This window comes from Humulus lupulus, chromosome 2, assembly GCF_963169125.1.
Source record: "Humulus lupulus chromosome 2, drHumLupu1.1, whole genome shotgun sequence".
NCBI lineage: Eukaryota > Viridiplantae > Streptophyta > Magnoliopsida > Rosales > Cannabaceae > Humulus > Humulus lupulus.
In genome coordinates this window covers 55,475,249-55,502,610 of record NC_084794.1, presented here as the reverse complement: position 1 = coordinate 55,502,610, position 27,362 = coordinate 55,475,249, and the positions used below count along the sequence as shown (strand labels likewise).

General features: G+C 32.3%; 1 protein-coding gene, 1 long non-coding RNA gene and 1 other non-coding gene across 3 annotated transcripts; 1 reads left to right on the top strand and 2 right to left on the bottom strand.

Moving 5' to 3' along the window:
* Nucleotides 1-14,287: 14,287 nt before the first annotated feature.
* On the bottom strand, nt 14,288-15,209 carry LOC133816042 (uncharacterized). The gene is made up of 3 exons (XR_009884975.1): nt 15,131-15,209; nt 14,555-15,039; nt 14,288-14,480 (listed from the first exon to the last, which is right to left on the bottom strand). It is a non-coding gene; the product is annotated as an uncharacterized LOC133816042 (long non-coding RNA).
* Nucleotides 15,210-23,581: 8,372 nt separating this feature from the next.
* Nucleotides 23,582-25,423, top strand: LOC133817847 (probable UDP-arabinopyranose mutase 2). The gene is made up of 4 exons (XM_062250468.1): nt 23,582-23,987; nt 24,260-24,510; nt 24,606-24,774; nt 24,876-25,423. The coding sequence occupies exons 1-4, from the start codon at nt 23,661-23,663 to the stop codon at nt 25,209-25,211; spliced, it is 1,083 nt and encodes a 360-aa protein (XP_062106452.1). The 5' UTR covers nt 23,582-23,660; the 3' UTR covers nt 25,212-25,423.
* Nucleotides 25,424-27,003: 1,580 nt separating this feature from the next.
* TRNAD-GUC (transfer RNA aspartic acid (anticodon GUC)) lies at nt 27,004-27,075 on the bottom strand. The gene has a single exon. It is a non-coding gene; the product is annotated as a tRNA-Asp (tRNA).
* Between the last annotated feature and the right edge of the window lie 287 nt (nt 27,076-27,362).

Here is a 27,362-nt window from a genome sequence, read left to right as displayed (position 1 = left end):
TTTAGTTATTTAAATATTAAATAAATAATTATATATTTTAATATGATTAAAATAATTATTATTTTAGTTATCTGATAACTGATCAGCTATTTTGAATTTGTTTAAAATAACAAATATTTTAATATATTGGATATATTAAATATAGGATATCAGTTTACAGAACGTAACTTTTCAGGGATAGAAAAATATCTAGGAATCTCTCTCAGAGAAAAAGAACAATGACATAAACAAAAGTCATTGTTCTTCACAAAACCTAGGTCCAAAACTTTATCAGATCTCATGTGTTGAGAACATCTGATAAATAGTTTATTGCCTATTATTTGTATAGCAAGCCCACACTCGTTCTTTGTGTGCCTGAGAACATTTTGGAAGATCTTGGTGTGAGATCTCAAGGATTCAGCCATACGAAAAGATAGCAGCTAGGAAGGACCTGAGGTAATTTTTCTGTTCATGTCCTTAATTCAATATATATATGCATGTGAAGAAGTAGATCTAGAAATCTTATGGGATTAATCTAACAATTTGATTGTTGTTCCGCTGTGTATAATCTCTGATTTGATCAATAAAAACCAACAAGTTTCTGTTCTTGACTCTCATATTTTGTTTTTCATACGTTTTCACGTACTTTTCTGCTATATGAATGTGTTTACTAGTTTCAACTTTTGCAAAGTAGTTTATCTGATGTTACACAAACTTTTTATTCATAATTTTTGAAACCACGGTTCTCAAACCCAGATTTAGTGCAAAAAATGAAAAAATATGGTTTTTCAGATTAAGGATAATATTTCATGTAAGCCAAGAAATAGGGGTTTCGATTTAGGGTTTTAACTGCACAAATCCCAAAAATATCACCTTTTTGGGTAATTGTCAACTTTATCCATGAAAATCTGGGATCCTTAAAATTGATATCCACTTCCCCACTCTCTCGCGTGAGTACACGCTCGAAACCCAACCTTTACAATAGGTCGGGGTTCAACTTCAAGTTCATCTTACCCTTTCGAGACCTCAGTCTCGATTGAGGTAAATTTTTGATCTCAGACTTTCGAGCTCGAATAACAAAAACTACATTTTCTGTGATTTCCTACATGCCTAGCCCTCACCCTTTTCTTTCTTGTTAGATGTCGCAAAACTCTGAGAATCGGTGGGGGTCAGAGCTCGCTATCCCTTATGCCCCATCAACTCCCAGTCCGGAATCACCCTTCACTCGAAACGAGTGCCTGATACGCGAGCATCGAGAAAGGTGCGAACAAAAAGACATCCGAGATCTTTTTCGATGTCAGATTGAAGAGGTTGAGGAGAGAAAGAGGAAAATACTCTAGGTCGCAATTTACCCAGATCCGGACCCCGAGATCAAACCTGTCCCACTTGAACCTAAACTCAGAGTCACCATTGCCTTCAAGCCCGGTGCCCTTTCATTCTCATTGATGGAGGATTCTTCAAATGCCCCTCCACCTCACAAACTGCTTCCATTCCATCCTTTCAAGAGGGTTTCTTCAAGGCTGAGCATTATTGGAGCTTAGTCACATCCACAGGCCATATATCCGAGCTGCTAGCTTATCATGGCCTGAGGCTTTTTGGCACCCTAATGTGTCAGCCTGGAACTCCGAGCGAGCGGAGCTGCTTCGCCTCGGGAGATGGAAATCCCAACAGTAAAATTAAGCTCGCTGCCTGGAGTCGTGAGCACATGAAGGCAGGGGCCCTGCTACCCCTGAAATCCTACTTCAAGGATTTTCTGGATTTTGTTGGACTTGCTCCCTTCCAACTCCAGACTAATTCCTACAGGGTTCTCTCTGCCCTTAAGTCGTTATATCACGAGCTGAAGTGGGAAGGACCCTCACCTCAAGAGATTTTATATCTCTTTTGCCTCAAAAGCAACCCCTTTCGAGCTTGGGGAGGGGTGGCTTTTATTACTTATCGAGCTATCCAAAGGAGAAGAAGCTTTTTGAGGACATACCAAATCATCCTCCGAACTTTAAGCTCGCATTCTTCTGGACAGATGGCCTCTCTCGTTCCAAATTTTACTCCTTCCAGCGGATCCGTAAGTACCTCCACACTTATCCCCTTTTCCTTTTCACTAAATAATAAAGCTCTGAATACTGATATGTAGTTGTTTCTATAGCCAATTACCACCGTCCCACCCCTTCTGACTCGATGGTGGAGCATAAGGCAGCCCTACTCCAACTGCCTTATGGTCGATGGTCTCTATCTTATCTTCTCCATGAAGATCAGCTTCGAGCCTGCGGCCTCCTAGAGCAAGTCCAATCGATGGATGACTCAGCCTATCGCAAGTACTCGAGGTGGGACCTCGTGCCACTTCCCACTGACAGACTTCCACCCAGGAGGAGGTCTTCGAGCTCGCGGGTCCGTCCCCTTGTAGCTCACCGACACAACCGGCCTGCCTCGGGAAACAAAGCCTAAGACGAAGCTTCGCCGAGCTCAAGTGGTGGAGGTAAATTAGTGCTTAGCTCCTCCATGTGCTCCCCCTCTTTACTTAAGGACAAACCTGATGTATTGATCCTCTTCCCGAATCCTAGGGACACTTTTTATGTGTGGTCTGTAGGAAAAACTAATTGCAGGATCTTTATTTATTTTCATGCAATTTACATATTATCAACACAAACATGCAAATTCCTATAACATGCTCCTATGAAATTGATACAAATACAAAGTAAAGTAAAAACTTACATTACGCAGCGGAACTGGAACAACTCCATCCTTCAATCTCTCTAACCCTTGATTCCATTCTGTAGCAGAGTATTATCAAGAGATTGAACAAGATCAGCAACACAGTCTTCCTCACCAAGCCTTTGATCAACCTAGAACTAGTGTGGGCTGACTCTCAACACATGAGATAGAGATCTAGAAAAGAAGAAGAGATTGTGGCTAAGAAAGGATTAGAGTGTCTAGGTTTTCACTTACCCAAATCAACTGAGACTGACTTGCTTCTAAAAACCCTAGATATCATATTCCTTATATAGGCAACTTAATGGGATTTATTTAAATTTAAATTAATTAAAAATAATAAACAAAACTAAAAGCCTTGGGCTGCCATAAATGAACTTGGGCCCAATCTCTTTATTTTGAATTTAAATCCCAACTGGGCCTAAATTCAAAACATTTTTTTTTTTTTAATTAATTAATTAAATCCTTATTCAAATTAACTAATTATAATTTGAAACTTGATTTAATATTATTTATTTATATTGATACAAATTTATCAATATTAATAAATTTACCCAAATATTCTCTTTTATTCTCTAAATCTCATATCTCTGTAAATTTTCCAAAATTGACCTAGTCAACTTTAAAAATCCTAATTGATAATTAAATCAATTAATTGAGACATTCTAGATGATTTACTCAAAGGTGATGCGGGGACCATGGATCCATGAAATCAAGCTCCAACAAGTTACCGTGAATTTATTTACGAATAATTTCACTACCTTATTAATTCCTCGTGACTCCACTATAGACTCGGAATTGAACTCTTGAATTCATAGAACGTATTTTCAAAACCATAAATGCGTTATCCATTGTTATAACCATTACAATCAGTCAATCCTCTATCGATGACTTACTAACGAGCTGGGTGCAAATTACCGTTTTACCCCTCATCAGTATTTTATCCTTAACTCCCACTAAGTTCCTTATAAATGATATTTCCGTGAACTTAATCACAGAAATGAGATCTCAATCATTTAACCTTTTGAACAACGCAATTAAGGAAATCATCTTTTCACTTCTCATACAGAAGTTATAGATTTCGTATCTATGAATAATACTCCCACTCAATTACACTAATAAATCTTCAAGATGTAAGTATGGGCTAGACCGTAGGGTAAGCTGGTAACGAACAAGTCAAAAGATTTAAATAATATAATTAGCTGAATATTATCACTCAGAATTAAGATCGGCTTAATATATGGTCAACGTTGTGACATTGATTATATTTGATAACAACGATACTTATTTATCAATCAATAATCAATATCGGTCCTAGTCCGATGTAACTAAATACATCCGATCTTATCTACTTGGTCGATGCCTTGGACAAGACATCACACCCTGAATGTGTAAGTAGATCATATCGTAAATTGCCTAATCAGTGAAAATCCAATGCACTGATCTAATCTTAGGACTCGTTCTTTTGAACATATAATTACAACTATAATCCACTGTGACCTAGTCACTATAATTGTAACTATCCATATGTTCGGGATTTTATAAATGTTTGTATTATTTCAATAATCATGTAATAAAACAAGCAAGCAACACGGTTGTCAAACTAAATGATTTCTACTACTTTTATTGATAATATGAAAACATGCTACATGTCCGACATGGTTTTATAAGGGCATAAAACCCAACATGGTCATGGGTAGATCATAGAGTGCGTAGGTTTGATAGCTGGTTAGGTCAATATCAAACTATGTATAGTTTGAACGAGGTATGGGATGGGGTTGTTGTCCAATATGGAACCAACATATATAGAGACATTTCGAGGCTATCTCCTACTTATAGAGAAGGGACTCCCCCAGCGTCCTCAAAAGATAGGGGAATTTCTTGGTCGCTGAGCTCAAGCTCGGTTGAGTGTACCAGTTAGGTTTCTTTTAACCTCAGTCTTGCTTCTTTTAGTGGCTTAGGCTCGATCACTAAATTTTAACTTGTGTGTTTTTGCAGGCGACATGGACTCCGACCTCGAAAACGTGCTTAATCATCCTTCGGGGGCCAAGGCAAGTAAACTCCAAAAGGTGTCTGAAAGAGCGGGGCGCGCCCCTCTAAAGTGGCCAAGATATCCGAGGTGGTCCCTCCAGCCTCGGCCGCTCAAAGCCCGACCCCGGCCACCGTAGCTACGCCCAAGGTCAGGGTAATAGCTGAAGTTCAGCCAGTGGCGCCCCCAAACCCCCCGTCTCTTCCTCCGGCCTGAGTCACCCATCATGCTCCGAATCTCACAATTTCCTTCTCTTTGGAAAAACATTTCAAAAGAGGAATGTAGAGATTATTCTCCATTTTTAAAAAATATATATTTATGTGAGCTTCAAACCGAGACAGAGATGGTGCTTTCAGAAGCTTGGTCTTAATTCAATCTTGAACCATTGTTCCTTTAAAACTAAGTCGACAAAAAATATAGAGATTTTTTTTATAAAAAATAAACAATATCATAATAGTAATTACCAATTTCTTTAGAGAAGTTTACATAAATATAAGAAAATAAATATACTCTCTATATTTAGTGGAAAAAAAAATTATACAAAATATGGTAAGTTTTGAAAAAAAAAATTGAAATATGATAATTCCATAGAATATAAAAAATAAATTACCATAATCATAAATACTCAAAATTCTTTCTCTCTCTCATTTCTCCCTCATGATATATCCCTCTATTTTCTCCTTTCTTCCTCTCTCCTCCCCCATTTGGTTTTCTCATTTCAACCCTCTGCCGACGATGCTACCTCCGCCCCCGCCCCCGACGACGACACGCCTCCGCCCCTGCCCCTGATGGTGGTCTACCTCTGCTCCTCTAGTTCTTATTCTTCTTCTTCTTCAGATCTGGTTTTATTCTTATTCTCTTTGTTCTTCTTCTTTTTCACATCTGATTTTGTCATTACAAATACGATTTTTCACTTCATATATTTTTTTTCTAAACCTAACTGTAACCGGTTACAGTCACGATCTGTTCTGATTTTTTTTTTTTTTCCAAATCTGTTTAAGTAATCAGGTACAATGACGTTTGATTCTATTTATTCAAATATGTTTTTTTTAGGCCTAGCTGTAACCAGTTACAATAACCATTAATTTAGACTTTTTTGTTTAGATTTTATTTTATTTTCACACATAACTAAGTAACCAGGTACCATGACGATTGGTTCTATTTTTTTTAAAATCTATTTTTTTTTTCAAACCTAGCTGTAACTAGTTACGATTGTAATAATTTTAGAGTTTTTGTTTGGATCGTATTTGTTTCCAGGTTTGGCTAAGTAACCGATTACGATCGCAATTAGTTCTTTTTTTATATTTTTTTTTTCAGACTTAGCTGTAACCAGTTACTTTCACGATCAATTTAGTATATTTTTCTCATATTATTTTTTTTTCTTCCAAACCAGTAACCAGTTACAATCCAGTTGGTATTTTGATAATGGTACATTACTAAAACATTCAAAATTATTTTTATAGTTATAACCAGTTACTACAACACCACATAAAAAATAAAACTGATTTTTATAGTTGTAATCAGTTACCACATATCACTAAAAACAAGTTGACAGTGGCATACGATTACTACCACAAAAAAAAATCAAAATAAGTAGTAACCGATTACTGCAAAGAAAATATTGATTGAAAAAGATAAAAAAAATTGAAGAAAAGAAGAAGACATAAAAAGCATGGTGATGAAGATCTCAGTTTTTTTCTTCAAAAATAATGTAAAAAAATGTTTTATAAAATATGAATGATTAAAAAAATACAAATAAATTAAAATTATAAAAATAACCTCAAAACATATTAAAACTAGCTACAAATAAAATATTACAAATATATCGAGAAAAAAACTCCTATAAAAATGTAAACAAAAAAAAATGCCATAAAAAACTCAAGGAAAAAAAACTGCCATATTTTTCAAAGTTAAAAAAAATCTCATATGATGTAATTTCCTCATTTATTTATACCAATTCCGAGGAGATTGGTTTGGGTTTATTACTAAATAAAAGTACCTGAAATTTTGCAATACTGCAAACATCATATCTTAAAGAGTAATTGGTAGCATAAATTCTCAACGTTTTGCACTATGTTATAGTTATATATCCATTTTATTTTGATATTTTGTAAAAATAACCAATTTTACCAAAAGTTACTATTTCTTTTGTTTTTCTTTATTAATTGTTAACTTAGTGGACATATGTCAGTTTCTTATTAATACGTGTCTCTTTATTAATTCCAATTATGAGTTGACACGAACTAGCAAATAACATAAAAATGGAAGAAGTAGTAACAAAATCATTGATTTGATAACATTATGTAATTTTTGTCGCTAACAAAAAGAATTGATATATAACTACAACAAAGTAAAACCAATGGATATTTATTCCATCATTTATCCTATCTTAAATAATAATGATAACATTACCAAATTTATGTTTGTAGTTATTTGAGCTATACAATGTATAATTGTGTTCTGGTTTATCTTTAGTACTTTTAAAATATAGAACAATTTTGTTATTTACTAAAAAACACCAATTTCTAAATACTACTAAAAATATCTCATTTCTTTTTCAAAAATATATACTTTACAATATTACTATGGGATACTTGTAGTATTGAACAATATACATTAATAATAATTGTAGTCACGATAATAATAAATTTTTATATGGATCTCGCAATTATAATTCTGTAGTTCCTAGCATTTTGAATTGTTAAAAAATCTATCAAACTGCCCGTATCAAACCAACTTGCACTGCACTATGCGATTTGAATTTTTTTTATATGGGTTGTATATTTATAGACCGAGCATTTCTGTGACATTTGTGATTTGAAATGTTATAAATGTAGTTCGTGTAAATCTAAATATATCATATTTTATATATTTATGTATATATTTCAATTTTACCAACTAAGTTAGGTTGAATTTTATCATATAAATTTTCATGGGATCTTTAATGTTAAATCAAACTTATGAAATTATTAATCCCGCATAAATGTAAACTTTTTAAAATAAGCCTTTTTTTATTCTTTTTACTTAAGAGTTGCATTTGGTTATTTTGTAATTATATTTTCAAGAATTATTTTTTTAATATTTATTAACATCTTTAATTATAATATTTTTTAATTTTTTAAAAAAATATATTTGCTTTCTTTAATATTATATTTTTTCTTTTCTTCTTCTTCTTCTTCTCCTCATCCTTCTATTTATTTTGAATTTGCTATCCATTTTCAACTAATATTTTTTATGTAACTTTTTAATATTTTGTTTCTGGTTAGTTATTTTCCTTTTCTTTTTTACTTAACATACTTTTTTTTTACTTAACATACTTTGAATCTTGTTCCTTAAGGATTTTGTGCTTGATCTTCAAATTTGGTTTAGTTACTGGTGTTACTAGCGTAGTTTGCTTTGGTTTGGTAACTAGTTACTTATTTTGCTAGATTTTACTTAATTTTAGTGGTTTTTTTGTTTTACTTCATGTTGTTTGGCTATGCTTAGAGTCTCGTCACTAATTATTTTGTTTATTAAATGGCTGTCATGTTTTTTATTTTTATCCTAGTTTTTTGTTTCTGGTTTAGTAGCTAATTGCTATCATATTACTAAAAAAATTAGTACCTAGTTACTATCATGTCAATGATTTAGTATATTGTTGCAAGCATGTTTTGATTTTTTCTAGTTTTTGGTTTGTTGTTTAGTAACTGGATACTAATATTTTCCATTTCTAGGAAGTTACATGTTACTAATTGAAATATGGTTATCAAATTACTAACATGCTACTGTATTATTACTATATACAAAAATAGAAACTAGCTACTGTCTTATTACTAAAAATATTAGTAATTGGTTACTATTATGTTATTAGTTAATTAGTAACCACAAGTTCTTTTTCGTTTTACAGACTATTAGCTGTTACCACTTTGTAGCAAAAAAAATTGATAACCCCTTTGAAAAAGAGAAAACTGGTAAGTGGTTATTTTAAGTGATTTACATATTTTGGAAAAATTATTTTCATATTCTATTTGAAAATAGAAATCGATTGTGAGTCTCAATTATTTTATTGGAATTGCACATTGATTAATTTACTAACACAAAATCGATCATAATTATGAATTCAAAGCTAAATCTTGTGAATTCCATTCTTTAAGCTATTGGAACTATGGAGTGAGACTTTTACCTCAGTTATGGACATAACAAATGAAAAGATCGACGAAATTTGTTGTTACTATTACTTGACTTCATGTTGGATTATGATTTATTATTTTGCTACAAATTAGTAATAAGTACTTCTCCAAAACTGAGAAAAGTGGTAACTAGTTATTGTTATAGAATTTTTCAAATTTCGTAAAAAAATAATTTTATATGCAAGATTCCACCTATAAATTGAAATTGTGGATAAATCTTGTGGATTTTAAGCTAAGTCTTGTATGTATATCAGTTTATTTGAGCTACTATATAAAGAGAGGAAGACGAGAATGAGTTAGATTTTGATGGAGAGTGGATAGAGGGGATGATGATTTGATGGTTATCCTTTCTTGACTCTTTTTTTTAAAGCTAATGTTTATGGGAATATGATATTTTTTTAAGAAAGAAATCCCATATAAAAAGTGGATGCTTTTTTTCAAAAAAAAAAAAAATCCTATACTGTTTTTTTATTTTATATATTTTGAAATGCGTATTGTTTTTTTCTTCCATATTTATGAAAATACCCTTTTTGTAAATTTCTAAAAAAAAAAAAGAAATTACACCAAATATGAGATTTTATCTTAAACTTTGAAAAATATGATAGTTTTTTTTCCTTAAGTTTTTTATGACATATTTTTTTTACATTTTTATTGGAGTTTTTTTCTCATATATTTGTATACCATATTTGATCTTTTATATATTTTTAGTAGTTAGTTTTGATATGCTTTGAGATTATTTTTATAATTTTAATCTATTTGTATTATTTTTTATCATTCATATTTTATAAAATATTTTTTTTACATAATTCATTGAAGAAAAAAATATGAGACCTTCATCACCATATTTTTTTATTCTCATTTCTTCCATTTCTTATCTTCTTCAATCAATATTTTATCCACATTAACTAGTATCCACTATCAAAATAATTTTGATTTTTTTTTGTGATAGTAATCTTGTATCACTGTCATTTTTTTTAGTGACGTGTGGTAACTGGTTATAACAATGAAAATCAGTTTTATTTTTTAAGTGGTGTTGTAGTAACTAGTTACAACTATAAAAATAATTTTAATTTTTTTTAGTAATAGACCATTATCAAAATATCAACTGAATTGTAACTGGTTACTTAATGAGATTTGGAAAGAAAAAAAATCTGACATGAAAAAAATAAACTAAATTGATAATTAAGGTAACTGGTTACAACTAGGTCTGAAAAACAAAATAGATATGAAAAAAAACTCAGTTGTGATGGTAACCGGTTACTTTGCCAAACTTGGAAACAAATAGGATTACAAACAAAAAAGTTAAATTGATCATAATCGTAACTGGTTACAGATTCATATCTAAAAAAAATTAATCGTCGTGATACCTGGTTACTTAGTTAGGTGTGAAAACAAAATGAGATCTAAACAAACAAATCTAAATTAATCTTTATTGTAACTGGTTACAGCTATATCTAAAAAAATCATATATGAATAAAATCAATCAGACGTCATTGTGCCCGGTTACTTAAACAGACCCGAAAAAAAAAACCCAGAAATCAGAACAGATCGTGACTGTAACCGGTTACAGTCACGTTTAGAAGGAAAAAAAAATTAAAAATGAAGTGCAAAAACATATTTGAAATAACAAAACCAGATGTGAAAAAGAAGGAGAAGAAGAACAAATAAAATAAAAATAAAATTAGATCTGAAGAATAAGAAGAACAAGAAGAAGAAGGACCAGAGGGGGGAGGGCGGAGGTAGCATCATCGGCAGAGGGCTTAGATGAAAAAACCAAATGGGGGAGCAGAGAGGAAGAAAAGAGAAAAGAGAGAGATATATCGTGAGGGAAATAAAAGAGAGGGTGAGAGAGAATTTTGTGTATTTATGATTATGGTAATCTATTTTTTATATTATATAGAATTACCATATTTAATTTTTTTTTTTACAAAACTTATTATATTTTGTATATTTTTTTTCTATAAATATAAAAAGGGGTCCTTGGAAAAATGACATCTTTTTATAGTGCAATTTGCACTTTGGCCTAGTTTCAATAGTTTTTAGCTAAATGGCATCTTTTATTAATGAATTTTTTGTATTACCCATTTTACCCTTAAAATAAAATAATAATAAATTAAAACAAAAACCATAATAACTATCATCTTCTTTCTCTCACCCATCCACAACCACCTACTATCATCCCTCGCCGCCGCCACCACCACCACCGGCGACCACTGCCCCCTATCGCCGGCGAACACTACTCATCACCGGCTGCCGCCATTTCTCCACAAATCTGGCCACTACTCATTCAAAAGGTTGGTTTATAAAGCTTTTTTTATATATAAAATATGAGATTTTTTATATTGTTTTTGTAGATTTGAAATGCAAAATGATTGTTTTAGTATATTGAAAGTATAAGTAAGGATTTAGGTTTATTTCTGGAGTTTTATGGAGGTTAAAGCTTGAAAATATGAAAAAATTAATGGTGGTTTTGGCTATTTTCGAGATAGAGAAATCCATAATTTTTTGACAGCTTGTCTAATTTTTCGACAAGGAGTCTAAATTTCAGACCAGTTGTCTAAATTTCAGACCAATAGTCGTATTTTTTCGACCACCTGTCTAAATTTTAGACCATCTGTCAAATTTAGACAGGTAGTCTAATTTTTAGACAAGTCGTCATATATTTTCAACCACCTGTTGAATTTTTAGACGAGTTGTCGAATTATCAGACAGGATGTCTAATTTTCAGACATGTTGTCTAATTTTTAGACAGGTTGTCGAATTTCTAGATTTTCAACTTGATTTTTCATTTTTTTATATAACTTTTTAATCAAAGTAATACCAATAATTTATATTTGTTTATTGTATTATTTTTTTAGATGTCATTCAAAAATATTGTAATATTATGTGATGGAATGTGGAAAAAGAATGAGGACTCGTGGAAATGGATTTCAAATGGCTCACGATCAAGATCAAGTTTGGTACAAACTAACCTAACTTATGAGGAGTTAGTTGAACATATTTATGAAGTTACAGAAACCGATCGCAACCTCTTCAATATAGAATTAACTTACAAGATAACAACAATGGTGGAGATTGAACCAATTGCAATAAAAAATAGTAGAGACATTGTTAGTTTCTTTACATGGCAAGAGCGTGATTTGGTTCCATTATGTGTGGGTTTGATCAAGAAGATGGAAAATATAACCATTAAGGATAAACTTGTTACTAATATTGATTCTACTACAAATGTTAATTCTATTGCAAACATTTCTACTGATGATGATTTTGATGATGCTGGTTTAAACAATGATAACAATGTTGATTTAGATGATGACGACGACGACAACGACGAAGAAGAAGATGATGATGATGATGATGATGATGATGATGACAAAGATAGTGACGATGAAGAGGGGGAAAGAAACAATATTGATGATGATTTTGTTGAGGTAAATTTGAATGTCCCATGTCCTGTAAATAGAACTTTTGATGATTACTTTGACGATGCATACATATGTAATGTTCTTGATGCTAGTTATGCACCTCACACTCTTGAAGATAATCATTTACCACTTCCTCGTGTATCCCCTAGTGATCATTGTAATGAAAGAAGTCATGTTAGTAGTACACCAAGCTCAAATGCAACAAGTATTGATGAAGATGTTAGTAGTACACCAAGCTCAAATTCTACACGACTGAATTTTGGAGGATGGCTTATGCAGAATCTATTTACCTTTTACCACCTGAAATAGAATGACTTCTTCCAGAAGAGGTTAAGTCTCAAGTCGTTATCAAACCAGTTAAGTTAATTCTCCCAGGGAGACCAAAGAATAAACGAATTCCTCCGAGAGGAGAGTTTCCCAAGGAGAAGAGTAATTTTTCACCTGAATCGTCATCAAAGAAAGTAAAGGGTATGGTTTCTGATGTTGATGGGTGAAAAAGCAGCAGAAGTGTTCTAATTGTGGATGTTATGGGCACAACAAAACCACATGCAAGAAGTGATTATTTTTCGATTTATTTTGGACTTGGCTTGTTGTTTAATGTTTTGATAATATTGTGTGATTTCATATTTTGGACTTTGTTTGATATGTAATGTTTTAACTAGGTTGTTCGAGTATTGAAACTGGTTGTTGATAGTTTTAACTATGCTGCTTTATTGTGTTATTAGAACCTTTTTGGACATTTCAAACATTTCAGACAATCTGTCAAAATTTCAGATGAGGTGTCGAACGTTTTTGACGGGTTGTCAAAATTTGAGACTAGCTGTCAAAAGTTTTAGACAGGTTGTCGATATTTAAGACTAGTTGTCAAAAGTTTTAAACAGACAGTCAAATTTGAGACTAGCTATCAAAATTTTTAGACAGGCAGACAAAATTTTAGACTAGTTGTCGAAAGTTTTAGGCAGGCAGTCGAAATTTTAGACTAGCTGTCGAAAGTTTTAGACAGGTCGTCAAAATTTATGACAAGTTGTTGAAACTCATGGCTAATTGTCAAAAAGGTATAATGAGTTAAGATCAAATTCCACATGATAAAGTGTTGTTCTAATACTATAAACATAATCATCATAATAGTACCTCAATAGATTATCTACCACTCAATCTTTGATCACCATATTAGTTTGATTGAAAATTGTACCACTCAATCTGTAATCATCATAATCTCATAAAGATTAAGTTTTGTTTAACTTTATAAAATGTTAGAAAAGTTGTCGAAACTCATGGCTAATTCTCAAAAAGGTATAATGAATTAAGATCAAATTCTACATGATAAAGTGTTGTTCTTATACTATAAACATAATCATCATAATAGTACATCAATAGATTATCTACCACTCAATACTTGATCATCATAGTAGTTTGATTGAAATATGTACCACTCAATCTGTAATCATCATAATCTCATAAAAATTAAGTTTTGTTTAACTTTATAAAATGATAATTGAGATATATGTTCTTTTATTGTGTTATTAGAACATTTTTAGACATTTCAAACATTTTAGACAACCTATCGAAATTTAAGACTAGCTGTCGAAAGTTTTAGACAGGCAGTCAAAATTTTAGACTAGCTGTCGAAATTTTTAGACAGGCAATCGAAATTTTAGACTAACTGTCAAAAGTTTTAGACAGGCAGTCGAAATTTTAAACTAGCTGTCGAAAGTTTTAGACAGGCCGTCAAAATTCGATACTAGCTGTCGAAAGTTTTAGACAGGCTGTCAAAATATAACACAAAGAGATCTAAAATAGAAACATCCAACGCAAATAGTTTATAACAGTTTGTGGTATACCAGAACAATTTTATACATAAATAAAATACCATTCAATTGCCTTTGCTAATAAATAACCAATGCAAGTCATACTATAAGAGTTTGATACATAAACAAAATACCATTCAATTGCATTTGCTAATAAATATCCAATACAAGTCATTCTATAAGAGTTTGATACATAAACAAAATACTATTCCATATTTTCCTTTACTATGGATCTCAATCTCTATTGTAGATTTCACATGACATTTTTATTCGAAAGAAGACAATATTGTCATCATGAACATAATACATGTTTAGCCCGCACATGTCGAACTCGATATGCTTGATGGAAAATATTCCACAATCTCCGCTGCATAAAGCAATTACAATTATATAACTTGTTCAAAATTAATCAAACCACACACAAATGTTCGGATGAAGTACCTGGATTGGTCTTGAGGAATGTCGCACAACCTTCGACAAGTAACTGGCTCAGGAATTTTTTGAAGACGACCCATAAACTTACCACTTTAACGAAGCAAGTACGGTAGCATGCACTAGAAAGGCTCCAAGTGTTTGGCCAATTTTCGATCAGATGTGAGGTTTATAATACTATCGAACACTACAATCTCCCACTTCTCCAACTTAACTGCCAAAGACACCCAATGTTTGCCTTCGATATTTAGTGGTGTGTAAAGTGCGCAAACATTCTCTCAAGTCTTTCCTTTAAGTGGTTTCTCACCATTAACATACTTAATAAAAACATCATCAAATACAAACTCCTTGTAATTGTTACCTAAATTGAACTTCTCCCAATGTCCGCTAAGCCACTGAGAAAATAATTCATGAAGAATGGCAACATTTTGATCAAAGAGGTCATGATACTTTTGTGACCTTTTTCTCATGCCCCATAAAGCCTCATCTATATGCTGCATTAGTAATATCATTATAAAGGGTAGCGTAAGCAAACTTTCATTTATAATATTTGAACAAGTAAAATTAAAAGACAATTATACTAACATCAGTAGACAACCATGTTGCTGGGGTAAATAATTGTTCGAAGTATTTCCTTTGGTAGCTATCGGTTCCACAGTTAATTAACATGTTGCACACATCAATTTTAAAATTGTGTTAGGCGTGTAAAGACAATCATAATGCAAGGAAAAATAATAAATTAAAGTGCCTTGTGTTGTTCTTATTGAACCACTTCATAAAAGTCTTTTCCTTGTGCTCGTCAGTCTTACGAAATGGATCAACTTTGAACCCTTCACATTTTCTAAATTTTCTTACTTATCCAACAATGATATTATTCTATTATTTATTTATATACCTTAGATAATAGCGGTGATGGTTTTAATGAATATTTTTCATTTGTCTCGTCTTGTATGTATTGGAAGAGAAGATGATATCTGGGGAGACTTTCTAATTGCTTCTTCTATTGCTTGAGTTAGAGAGGTTGATGTCATTGGAGATTTTTCTGTTACTTCTTTTATTGATTGTTTTTTAGGAGATGCCACTAATGAAGTGCTTGAACATCCAGACACCATTTTCCTTGTAATAATACTTCCTGTAAAAATATTGAGGACAAGTAATTTACAATTTGACAGTCCAAAACTAAATACCTATTACAAAAAAATGAGACAAACAATTTACAACTAACAAAAAAAATCTTATTATAAAGAGTAATTAGTAAAATTAAAAATCTTAATATAATATTTTAGAGAGAACAATAGTCTATATTAATAATTTTTTTTGGAAAATCTTTATTTTTTTAACACACTCGATACTTTGTTGTCGTTTTATAAATAATTTATTAAAATAAGTTTCATTTGCAAATAATATCATTTAAGAAAATATTAGTTTAGAAAACATTATCCTTATTATGTAACAGTAGACTTTAATGATAAGGGTCTATCTGTAATTTAATTGGTTAAGAAACTGACTTAATACAAATATGTAGGAAATTAAGAGAATCAAAAAGCTTAGAATTTTGCTTGAAGAAATTCAATGATTATTGTAGCAAGGAAGGTATTGGAAAGCATTATACAATAGCAAGTACAAGTACACTTCAACAGAACGGCCTAGCAAAGAGAATGAATATAATTCTATTAGACAGGATTGGATTTTTCGACACTCAAGAAAAGTGCCCTGGTCATCATGCTCCAAAATGTGATCACCTTAACATGCATATTTTCTTATATGGTTAAGCAAACATTAATCGATCTGAATTATATATAATCTCAAAGGTAGCTAGATTTGATCTTGAGGTGAATAAAATGGAAGTGAGGATAACCTTTCTACATGGAAAAAACTTGATGAGAAAATCTATATATAAAACAACTCGAAGGGTTTGAAAGTAGTGGTCAAAACATATCATATTATAATTGTTGGAAAGAAGAAATCAGACATTAATAACGCAAACTTAAGAGTGATCACATATTAGTTCTTAACAAAATAAAGATGGATGTATATATAAATATATATATTCATGTTGAAGTATTAATTTTATGAACACAATAATAATATTTAAATCACTATATGATCTTATGGACTAATTACAATTACAATTACAATTATGATTAATTTGTTAATTTTCTAAATAGATCAAAGACATACGATGAGGGACCGCGTTGAGCAAAGGAGGGATATTGGAAGAGAATAAGAACAAGACAGAATAAGCGTAAAGTCACCCATAATAGTTGCCTCATCATCTTCATCGTCATCTTAATCATATATTATGATAATTTCCTAATTGAGTAACATTCTTTATTGTATATGTGTATTGAAAATTTGGGTATATATATACATATATCACCATCATTAGTCAATGGAGGAAATTAATATGTACCTCGTTAGTCTTTTGACAACCAATCTAATACTATGCTTCTCTCAGTCATTTTATCAAACATTTTGCATCAACCTTGTTCTTGTATATTTCTTTTTGGCTGCCAAGGATTTTCTTTTCCTAGTACTCTTATCTCTCTTGATTGATCGATTCTCTCTTATCTATTATATACTACTGTTGTCAATTATCACATTTCATATTTCTATGTAATCATTGGATAGTGCTACTGTAAAATCTGAGTTTTTAGACTTCCATCTATGCACTTAGGAAAACAAAACATAAATTAAAAAAAAAATACATAAACACACACATATATATATAGAGAGAGTAATAGAGAGACGGGAGGGAGGGAGAAGAGTAGGGTCGGGTGGCTTGCCGTGAGTGAGGGAGAAGATGAAGGTCGGGCAAAACAAAGAACAAAGGAGAGGGAGGGATGGGTGGCTCGGGTCAGTGAGAGAACAAAGAGAAGAGGTGGAGGGATGGGTCGCATACTTGGGTCGGCGCCATGAGCAGAGCAGGCCGGTGATGAGCCGAGCTGCGTCGCCGTGAGTGACCCTGAAGGAGAAGGAGTCATGCATGAAGGAGCCGCCGTGAGCCTCCGTGAGTGACCGTGAAGGAGACGGTGCCGCCGTGAGGGAGAAGGAGCCGTGCGTGAGTAACCGTGCAGGAGAAGGGATTTTTGTTTTAGGCTTTTTTCTCTCAAAGTAAATGAAAGAGGAAATGGGTAAAATTATACCTACTTATTTAAAAAGGGAAATTTCAATTCGATGCTTGATAAATGCTAAAATTAAAAAAGATGCTAGGTATATTAAAGATTTCAAAATAATATTATTTTTTGGTACTTTACCTAAAATGTTCTTACCATTTCCTTCTTACTTCTCTCTTCTCTCTTCTCTCTTCTCTCTTCTCTCTTCCCTCTCTCTCTATTTCTCTTATTTCACCTCACAACACCACCACCACACTAAATATTGTATTTTTAGATTTGGGCATGATTTTTAGATTTTTTTTTTTTGCGATTTTTTTCAGATCTAAAACTCTAAAATCTGCAGAAAATCGACATTGCTCGATGGTGGTTCGATGGTGCTCGATGCCAGCTCGATGGGACCTTCAAAATCATGATTTTTCATGAAAAAATGACTTTGCTCGATAGTGGTTCGATGGTAGCTCGATAGTGGCTCGATGCGATTCTTGCAATAGACATAATTTTTCACTCAGGTGTCCGTTCGGGGTGTTTTTTTTTTATTTTTGGTATTTTTTCAAGATCTACACGTTTGACATGTTCATATGCACATTTGTAAACTGTAACACTTGTAAAAAATACAAAAGTGCAAACATACCTCATGTTTACGACATCTTTTGGTATATTTTCAAGTTTTAAATTTCTCAAATGTCCATATAAGCATATCAAACGTGTAGATCTTTAAAAAATGCCCAAAATAAATAAAAAAAATCACCCCAAACGGACACCCGAGTGAAAAATTATGTCTCTTGCAAGAATCGCATCGAGCACCATCAAGCATCATCGAGCACCATCGAACCACTATCGAGCAAAGTCGTTTTTTCGTGAAAATCTCAATCTTGAAGGCCCCAACGAATGGTTGCTCGATATTGCTCGATGCTAGCTCGATGGGGCCTTCAAAATTGAGATTGTTCATAAAAAAACGACTTTGCTCGATGGTGGTTCGATTATGGCTAGATGGTGCTCGATGATGCTCGATGTGATTCTTGCAAGAGACATCATTTTTCACTTGGGTCTCCGTTTGGGGTGATTTTTTTTTATTTTGGGTATTTTTTTCAAGATCTACACGTTTAACATACTCATATACACATTTGGGAAGTTTAAAACTTAAAAATATACCAAAAGATGTCTTAAACATGAGGTATGTTTGCACTTTTGTATTTTTTACAAGTGTTACACTTCACAAATGTGCATATGAACATGTCAAATGTGTAGATCTTGAAAAAATACCCAAAATAAAAAAAATCACCCCAAACGAACACCCGAGTAAAAAATTATGTCTCTTGCAAGAATTGCATCGAGCACCATCGAGCCACTATCGAGCTATCATCGAACCACCATCGAGCAAAGTCATTTTTTCATGAAAAATCATGATTTTGAAGGTCCCATCGAGCACCATCGAATAAGGTCAATTTTCTGCAAATTTCAGAGTTTCAGATCTGAAAAAAAATCGCAAAAAAAACTCAAAAATCATGCCCAGATCCGTTCGAAATACAATATTTAGTGTGGTGGTGGTGTTGGTGGTGCTGTGAGGTGAGAGAGAGTGAAATAAGAGAGAGAGAGAGAGAGAGAGAGAGAGGGAAGAGAGAAGATAGAAATGGGAAGTGAAAAGTGAGGGGAGAAATAGTAAGGGTATTTTGGGTAAAGTGCCAAAAAGTAGTATTATTTTGAAATCTTTAATATGCATAACATTTTTTTAAAATTATAGCATTTATCAAGCATGCAAACTGAAATTTCCCTTTAAAAAAGAGGTCATTTAGCTAAAATGTTTTGAAAGTAGGTTATTGTGCAAAATGTACTATAAAAATGGTTTATTTCCACCAATTTCTCATATAAAAATGAGGAAATTACACCAAATATGGAATTTTTTTATAAACTTTGAAAATATGGCCGTTTTTTTTTTAAAGTTTTTTATGGCATATTTTTTTTGTTTACATTTTTATGGGAGTTTTTTTCCCATATATTTGTAAAACTTTATGTGTATATCATATTTTATCTTTTATACTTTTTTAGTACCTATTTTTTATTATTTTGAGATTATTTTTTTAATTTTAATCTATTTGTGTTAATTTTTATCATTTATATTTGATAAAATATTTTTTTTACATTATTCTTTGAAAGAAAAAACTGAGACATTCATCACCATACTTTTTATTCTCATTTCTTCTTCTTTTCTACCCTTTTTTTATCTTCTTTAATCAAAGTGACTTCCTGCTTTATCCTGCTTTTTTATATTTTCACTAAATCCTATCTTTACTTATTGCTATTTTGTGTAACAGATATTCAAGAATGACTGTTGAACTGTTGCCAACAGTTATAACATCTATACAAAAAAGTATTGAAGTTGGTTTCCCTTTCAGAAATGACCAAACAGGTCTACTGGTATGGTTCCCTCTCTGATTATAACAATTACATAATTTTATTCACTTCATTGCATGCCTCAGTGATACTTTTCTTTTAGTTGTTTGACAGCAACTTTCACTATCTCACCGTCCTCAACGCAAGTTAAAGAAGTGCTTCTTAAAGAGATGGATGTGGATGAGCTAGAGAGGTGGATGTGGAGGGACATGATGTTACTGAGGCGACTGAAAGAGCAGAGCAAGGGAAAGCAAGGAGTCGACAATGCAAAGCAGCGTCAATCCCAGGAGCAAGCTCGGAGGAAGAAGATGTCAAGAGCTTAAGATGGGATCTTGAAGTACATGTTGAAAATGATGGAAGTTTGTAAAGCTCAAATCTAGTTTTGTTCTTTCACATCTGATTTTGAACTTCATATTTGATTTTTTAGGTTTTTTTTTCCAAATCTGTTTAAGTAACCAGGTACCATGATGCATGATTCATTTTATTCATATCTGATTTTTTTTAGACCTAGGTGTAACCAGTTACTTTTTTTTCTCATTTCTTCTTTTCTTCCATTTTTTATCTTCTTTAATTAACATTTTATCCACAGTAACTGGTTACCATTATCAAAATAATTTTGATTTTTTTTGTGATAATAACCGTATGCCACTGTCCATTTTTTTTAATGATGTGTGGTAACCGGTTACAGCAATAAAAATCAGTTTTATTATTTAAGAGGTATTGTAGTAACTGGTTACAACTATACAAATAATTTTTATTTTTTTAAGTAATGTACCATTATCAAAATATCAACTGAATTGTAACTGGCTACTTAGTGAGATTTGGAAGAAAAAAAAAACTGATATGAAAAAAATAAACTAAATTGATCTTAAAGGTAATTGTTTAGAACTAGGTCTGAAAAAAAATGAAAAAAAACAGAGACAGTTGCAATAGTAAACAATTACTTAGCCAGACTTGGAAAAAAATAAGATTCAAACAAAAAAATCTAAACTATTAATAATCGTAACTGGTTACAGCGAGGTTTGAAAAAAAATCAAATCTAAAAAAAAGAACCGATTGCTATGGTACCTGGTTACTTATTCAGGTGTAAAAACAAAATCAAATCTAAACAACAGAATCTAAATTAATCATTATTGTAACTAGTTACACCTAGGTCTAAAAAAAATCTAATATGAATAAAATGAATCAGGCGTCATGGTACCTGGTTACTTAAACAGATTTGGAAAAAAAAACCTAGAAAAATCAAATATGAAGTTGATTTGCAGGAGTGTTTGACAACAAATATACCTCGAAACAACAGCCATCTTGAGACTGATCACGATCAATATTCAACAGATTTAGATGGAATAATCTCCAACGATAGCTTCAGAATTTTCTCCATTAACTAGGTACTAAATAAATAATTTGAGACCAAAGATAATGAGGATGAATGATGACATAATAATTTGGGCCGAATACTTCTCTAAGTTTTGTTTGCTTGTTTTTTTTTTTTTATTTCCTATACTTGTATTCTGAATAAATTTTGTAAACCTATCGATACATTTTTTGAGCAAACGTTCTAGTTCTATTTTTTTAAATAATTAATAAACACATAAATATTTATGTTAGAACCTTATTTGGTGAACGTTTGGCTACTAAACCTATATCCAATTGATCTAAACATCACAGGGAAAAACCTTTTGACAACTTTTGCCATTTTCCAACAAAAAAACTAATCAGCTAACCTAAGCTTTCATATGTTAAAAGTACCCTAAAATATTCAACTAACTAGCTTCTTATACTACCCTAGTCTACACCAAATAATAGCAGTCAACTTTCATTGAGTACATTTCTTAAATCAAATCAAATATGAAGTCAAGTGCCTGGTTACTTAAACAGATTTGGAAAAAAAAAAACCCAGAAAAATCAAATATGAAGTTCAAAATCAGATGTGAAAAAGAAGAAGAATAATAAAACTAGATTTGAAGAAAGAAAAAGAAGAATAAGAAAGAGAAGAAGAAGAAGAAGAAGAAAGAAAGAAAGAAGAAGAAGAAGAAGAAGAAGAAGAAGGAAAGAAAGAAAGAAGAAGATGAAGAAGAAGAAAAAAAACCAGGTCGTCATCATCGTCGTCGGAGGTAGTGATGGAGGTGGCATCACCGGAAGATATCTGAGATGGACACTGAATGGGAGAGGAGAAAGAAAGAAATGATAAGAGAGAGATCATGAGGGAGAGAAGAAAAAATAAAAGAATTAAGTTTATGATAATTTATTTACCATATTTTAAAAAATAATTTCAAAACTTATCATATTTTGTATAATTATTATTTTTTTCATAAATTTAGAAACTATATATATTTTTCCCATATTTATATAAACTACCCTATAAAAATTATGTTTATTTTTCCCAAAATTTATGTAAACTTCAAAAAAAAAAAAAAGGAAGAAAAGGGTATGTAGAGATGTGTTGAGTTCTTATTGTCAAAGAAAGGCTTAAGGCCCAGAACAGATTGAGCAAAGAAAGAGTAGTAGAGGCCCAAAGAGAAAAAGGACGTGGAGCAGTCCCCAAGACCAAGACCAAGATCACTTGCGGAAATTAAGGTTTGGTTGAATTACCATACACGGTCAAAAAAAGCATCGTATCAATCGCAAAAAGCCTAAACTAATCTAAAGATGAAAAACTAAACTAAAATAAACTACCTTTACTTACTTTGTGCCATTTCCACATGTAACTTTCTAATTCACTACGCTTTCTTCTTTCTCTTCCTCCGCTATTCTCTCCGCACCAAAATATTCATACAAAAAAACAACTTCATTTTTATTATTCTCTAACATTGTACTACTATACCAGTCAAGTGTAACACTTTAACGAACAACTTTATTTAAATTAATTAATAAAAAAATAGAACTAAGTATTCTAATAAATTCTTTAGATCTATCTAACCTTTTCGTTTCTTTCACATCTTCCTATCACGTGCTTAAGCACTATAACTTTGCTACATTCTCACTTTAACACATTTATGTATGTTAATATGGTAACCGAAATCCGAGACTAATTTTTCAAAAACAATTAATGCAAACAGCAATAAAATCTCAATATCAATCATACTTTAATTTTATTTATTTATTTCCTAATTTACCATCTTCGTGAAGCTGACCAAATTAACTAATTAAAAAGAATCAATATACTATATTTCCATCCCAATTGCACCCAAAGCATATATTTACATCCTACTAGAGAGTAGTGACTAAAAAAAATATCTTCTCCTCACCATTTCAAAAAATAAAAAATAAATAGAAAAAAATCTTTTTCTCTCTTTTTTTTGGGGATTTGGGATGGATTTTATATTATTTTTGGGATAAAATAATATCACGTTGATTTAACAATTGATTGATAATGTGCCAACTTAATTGGTTATAGCTTTTTTGGAAAAAGTCTCGTGAACCTTCAATTTTTGGACACGTCTTAACCTCAACCCTCACTCGTGCCGGTCTCACCGCATTCGCACGTGCCACCACGAACTCTACCGTATATATGTCCATCTCCCATTCTCAATCTCCACCTCCAAACACACCATTCCACCTTCTCTCTTCTCACCCTCTCTCCTTCTCTTTCTTGCTCTGCTCCTGCAATGGCTGCCGCAGCGTCCACTGCTGCAACACCCCTTTTGAAAGATGAGCTTGATATTGTGATTCCCACCATTAGAAACCTTGATTTCCTTGAGATGTGGAGACCCTTCTTTGAGCAGTACCACCTCATCATCGTCCAAGATGGTGATCCCACCAAGACCATTCATGTCCCAGAAGGCTTCGACTACGAGCTCTACAACCGCAACGACATTAACAGGATTCTGGGTCCTAGGTCCTCCTGCATTTCCTTCAAGGACTCTGCTTGTCGTTGCTTTGGTTACATGGTCTCCAAGAAGAAGTACATCTACACAATTGACGATGACTGCTTTGTAAGTTGTTTTTATTTCCCCTTGTTTTTTTGGGATCCAAATCTTGAGATCATTTCGTGTTTTCTTGGTTTCGATCTCACCGTTTCATGATTAGGTGCCTTATTTAGACTATTTGTGAATACGAGAGTTTTCTCTCTGTTTGAGTTTATGCTTCAATGGTTATTTAGTCTGCTTTTTTAAATCGAAGCCTGAGCCGGATTTGTTCATATCATTGTTTCTTGAAAATGAATAACTTGTTTTGATAGGATCTGATTTATAATACATATAAATAGGTTGCGAAAGACCCAACAGGCAAAGATATCAACGCACTTGAGCAGCACATCAAGAACCTTCTCTGCCCATCAACCCCATTTTTCTACAACACCCTTTATGACCCTTACAGGGAAGGTGCAGACTTTGTTCGTGGCTACCCTTTCAGTCTCCGTGAAGGAGTCCCTACTGCCGTTTCTCATGGCCTCTGGCTCAACATCCCGGATTATGATGCTCCCACTCAGCTAGTGAAACCTCGAGAGAGAAACTCCAGGTAAATAAACACAAACAGTTCTTAAAACCAACGAAATAACATCCATTTTCACTTAATGCTGTGTCTCAATTCTATGTTTTGCTTTGACTTATCAGGTACGTTGATGCAGTTCTTACCATACCAAAGGGCACCCTTTTCCCCATGTGTGGTATGAATTTGGCCTTCGACCGTGAGCTCATTGGCCCTGCAATGTACTTTGGTCTCATGGGTGATGGCCAGCCAATTGGACGTTACGATGATATGTGGGCCGGGTGGTGTGTCAAGGTCGAAATCTGATCTTTTTTTTTCCCTTCATTCAAAGTAAGATTGATTTTCTTTATGCAAGTACTGACAGTGATAGATCTTATGATTAATGGCTGTATCAGGTGATATGTGACCATTTGGGATTGGGAGTGAAGACAGGTCTACCATACATCTGGCACAGTAAAGCGAGTAACCCATTTGTTAACCTGAAGAAGGAATACAAGGGCATCTTCTGGCAGGAAGATATTATTCCATTCTTCCAAGCTGCTACTCTTTCAAAAGAATGCACCACTGTCCAACAGTGCTACATTGAACTGTCTAAGCAGGTTAAGGAGAAACTCAGCAAGGTCGATCCTTACTTTGACAAGCTGGCAGATGCCATGGTCACATGGATTGAGGCTTGGGATGAGCTTAACCCAGCTGGAGATTCAGCTAAAGTGGCCAATGGAAGTGCATAATTGACATGTTTTTGGTTAACTTAAATCCCATCATTCTTATTTCACATTAGTTTATTTGAATTATTACACAGTCATGTATCTCTTTTTTCTATATTGTACTGGACCCACGTGGCCAACTATTGAATTTGCATTTTGGTGGGGGTGTAATTTTGTTTATTAGCTTCAATCTTGTGAGCTTACAGCAATAATAAAAAAATATATAGTTGTTATGATGTTTTGAATACTAGTGTCGTATTGTTAGATTTGCTTCGTTTGATGGGATCTAAATTCTAAAGTAACAAAAGGTGTCCAACGAGAGGCTCAAAGCTTTTGCCTTTGATAGATTGTGGATCTTTTGTATTGTTCTTTTCATCTTCCGATATAATCATTGTTTTAACTTTTTTTAGTTGGTTTTCAAAATTTGAACTGAAACGTGGATTTTAAAACTTATCATCATTGGCCTCTGTTAACCACAGAAATACAAATTGATATGAAAAGGACTGCAGTAGCAAACGGTGAATCTCAAGAAAAAATGAACACAAAGAAAGAGCAAATTATTTTATAATTGGTTTGGCTCGAAAGATTGGTAATAATTTACGTTTCATAAGTCTCAACTTTCTGTACAATTTGACAGAGTTTTTGTACATTATTTGATTTTCTTAAGTCTCAACTTTCTTTACAATTTAAAAGAGTTTTTGTATACCAGTAAGTGCATCCCAATAAACTGTAGGCTTAGTGACTACTGTTATCATAACTTCTAAAAACATGTAAAGGATTTTAAATTTTAATCATTAAAATACATTATTAATTAGCATCAAAATACAAATAGGCTTATTACATTTGAAATAAGTTGCTCGAATACTACATATTAAGTTGACTGACTAGACCAACTTTGCATCTTGATTGTTCATATCCTGTTCGTTCTATTAACTTGAAAATTTAGTATAATAGCCTCTACTTTCATAGTTTACCAAGTAAAAAATCCAAGTTAAAGGAAAGAGAAAAGGTTGGAGAAATACTTAAAATTAAGAATTCAGGGAATCAATTCCAAAGTTAGTATATAAACAATTAAGAAGAACAATAAAAAATAAAGATTTAAAAAAATATATTTATAAATATAGGATTTCACTTAGAAAGAGTAATCTAGTTCATAATCTTATTGAGAAATATCAAACAAGAATCACAAGTAATGGTTTGCCATACAAAAAGAAAAAAACGAGTAGATGAAGATTTGAGTTGTAGATTCATCTTCAAGATTCGTTTTTTCTTGTGTTTTTCTCAACCTAAAATTTATTCTCCACATCCTATTTGTATGTGTATGACCTCCCAAATTAATTCTATGAGTTTCCCTCCAACTGGTTCTAAAAGATCACTTAAATAGTTAGGTTTCTTAATATGACGCTCGCTCAGCAAATAAGAGCAAAAAAAAATCTACACTTTGCTCCTATTGTTAGAATTGATTCGTTTGATGGGATTTATATAAAGTAACAAAAGGTGTCCCATGAGAGGCATAAAGCTTTTGCCTCTGAAAGATTTCATCTTTTGATATAATCTTTGTTAGTTAGAAAACCTTTTTATAGCAAGTTTTCAAAATTTGAACTGAAACGTGAATTTAGAAACTTATCATCATAGGCCTCTAATTTGACAATTTATAAGGAAGAAATCCATTTAAGTTAAAGAAATAATAAAAAAAAAAGTTGAAGATTAAGAAAAATGTTATTTCAGTTGATGAAGGGGAATCCAGTGTCTATAATTATGCATTTATAAAAAGAAAATAAAATTTACAGTAAAAGCGAAAAAAAAAGGAACAATTCGCCGTTGCCGGGGATCGAACCCGGGTCACCCGCGTGACAGGCGGGAATACTTACCACTATACTACAACGACCTTGTTGTTTTTGTTGTACCCTAATAAATATATAATTGTTTTCTTTTAAATTATATTTACTATTTTTCCTATTTATTTTGTCGCAAATAATAATATAATTAAACATCTACATAGGCTTGGGCAACAGATTTCTCATGGGGATAACTTAAAAAATACCTAGTTTTAGGATTAGTTAACTAAAAATAGCTACTAATAATATTTAGTTGAATATTACCCACTTTTTTAAGCACATTTTCCATATTACCCTTAAAACACTACTAGAAGTCCAATGTAAAAATCTCAATCTT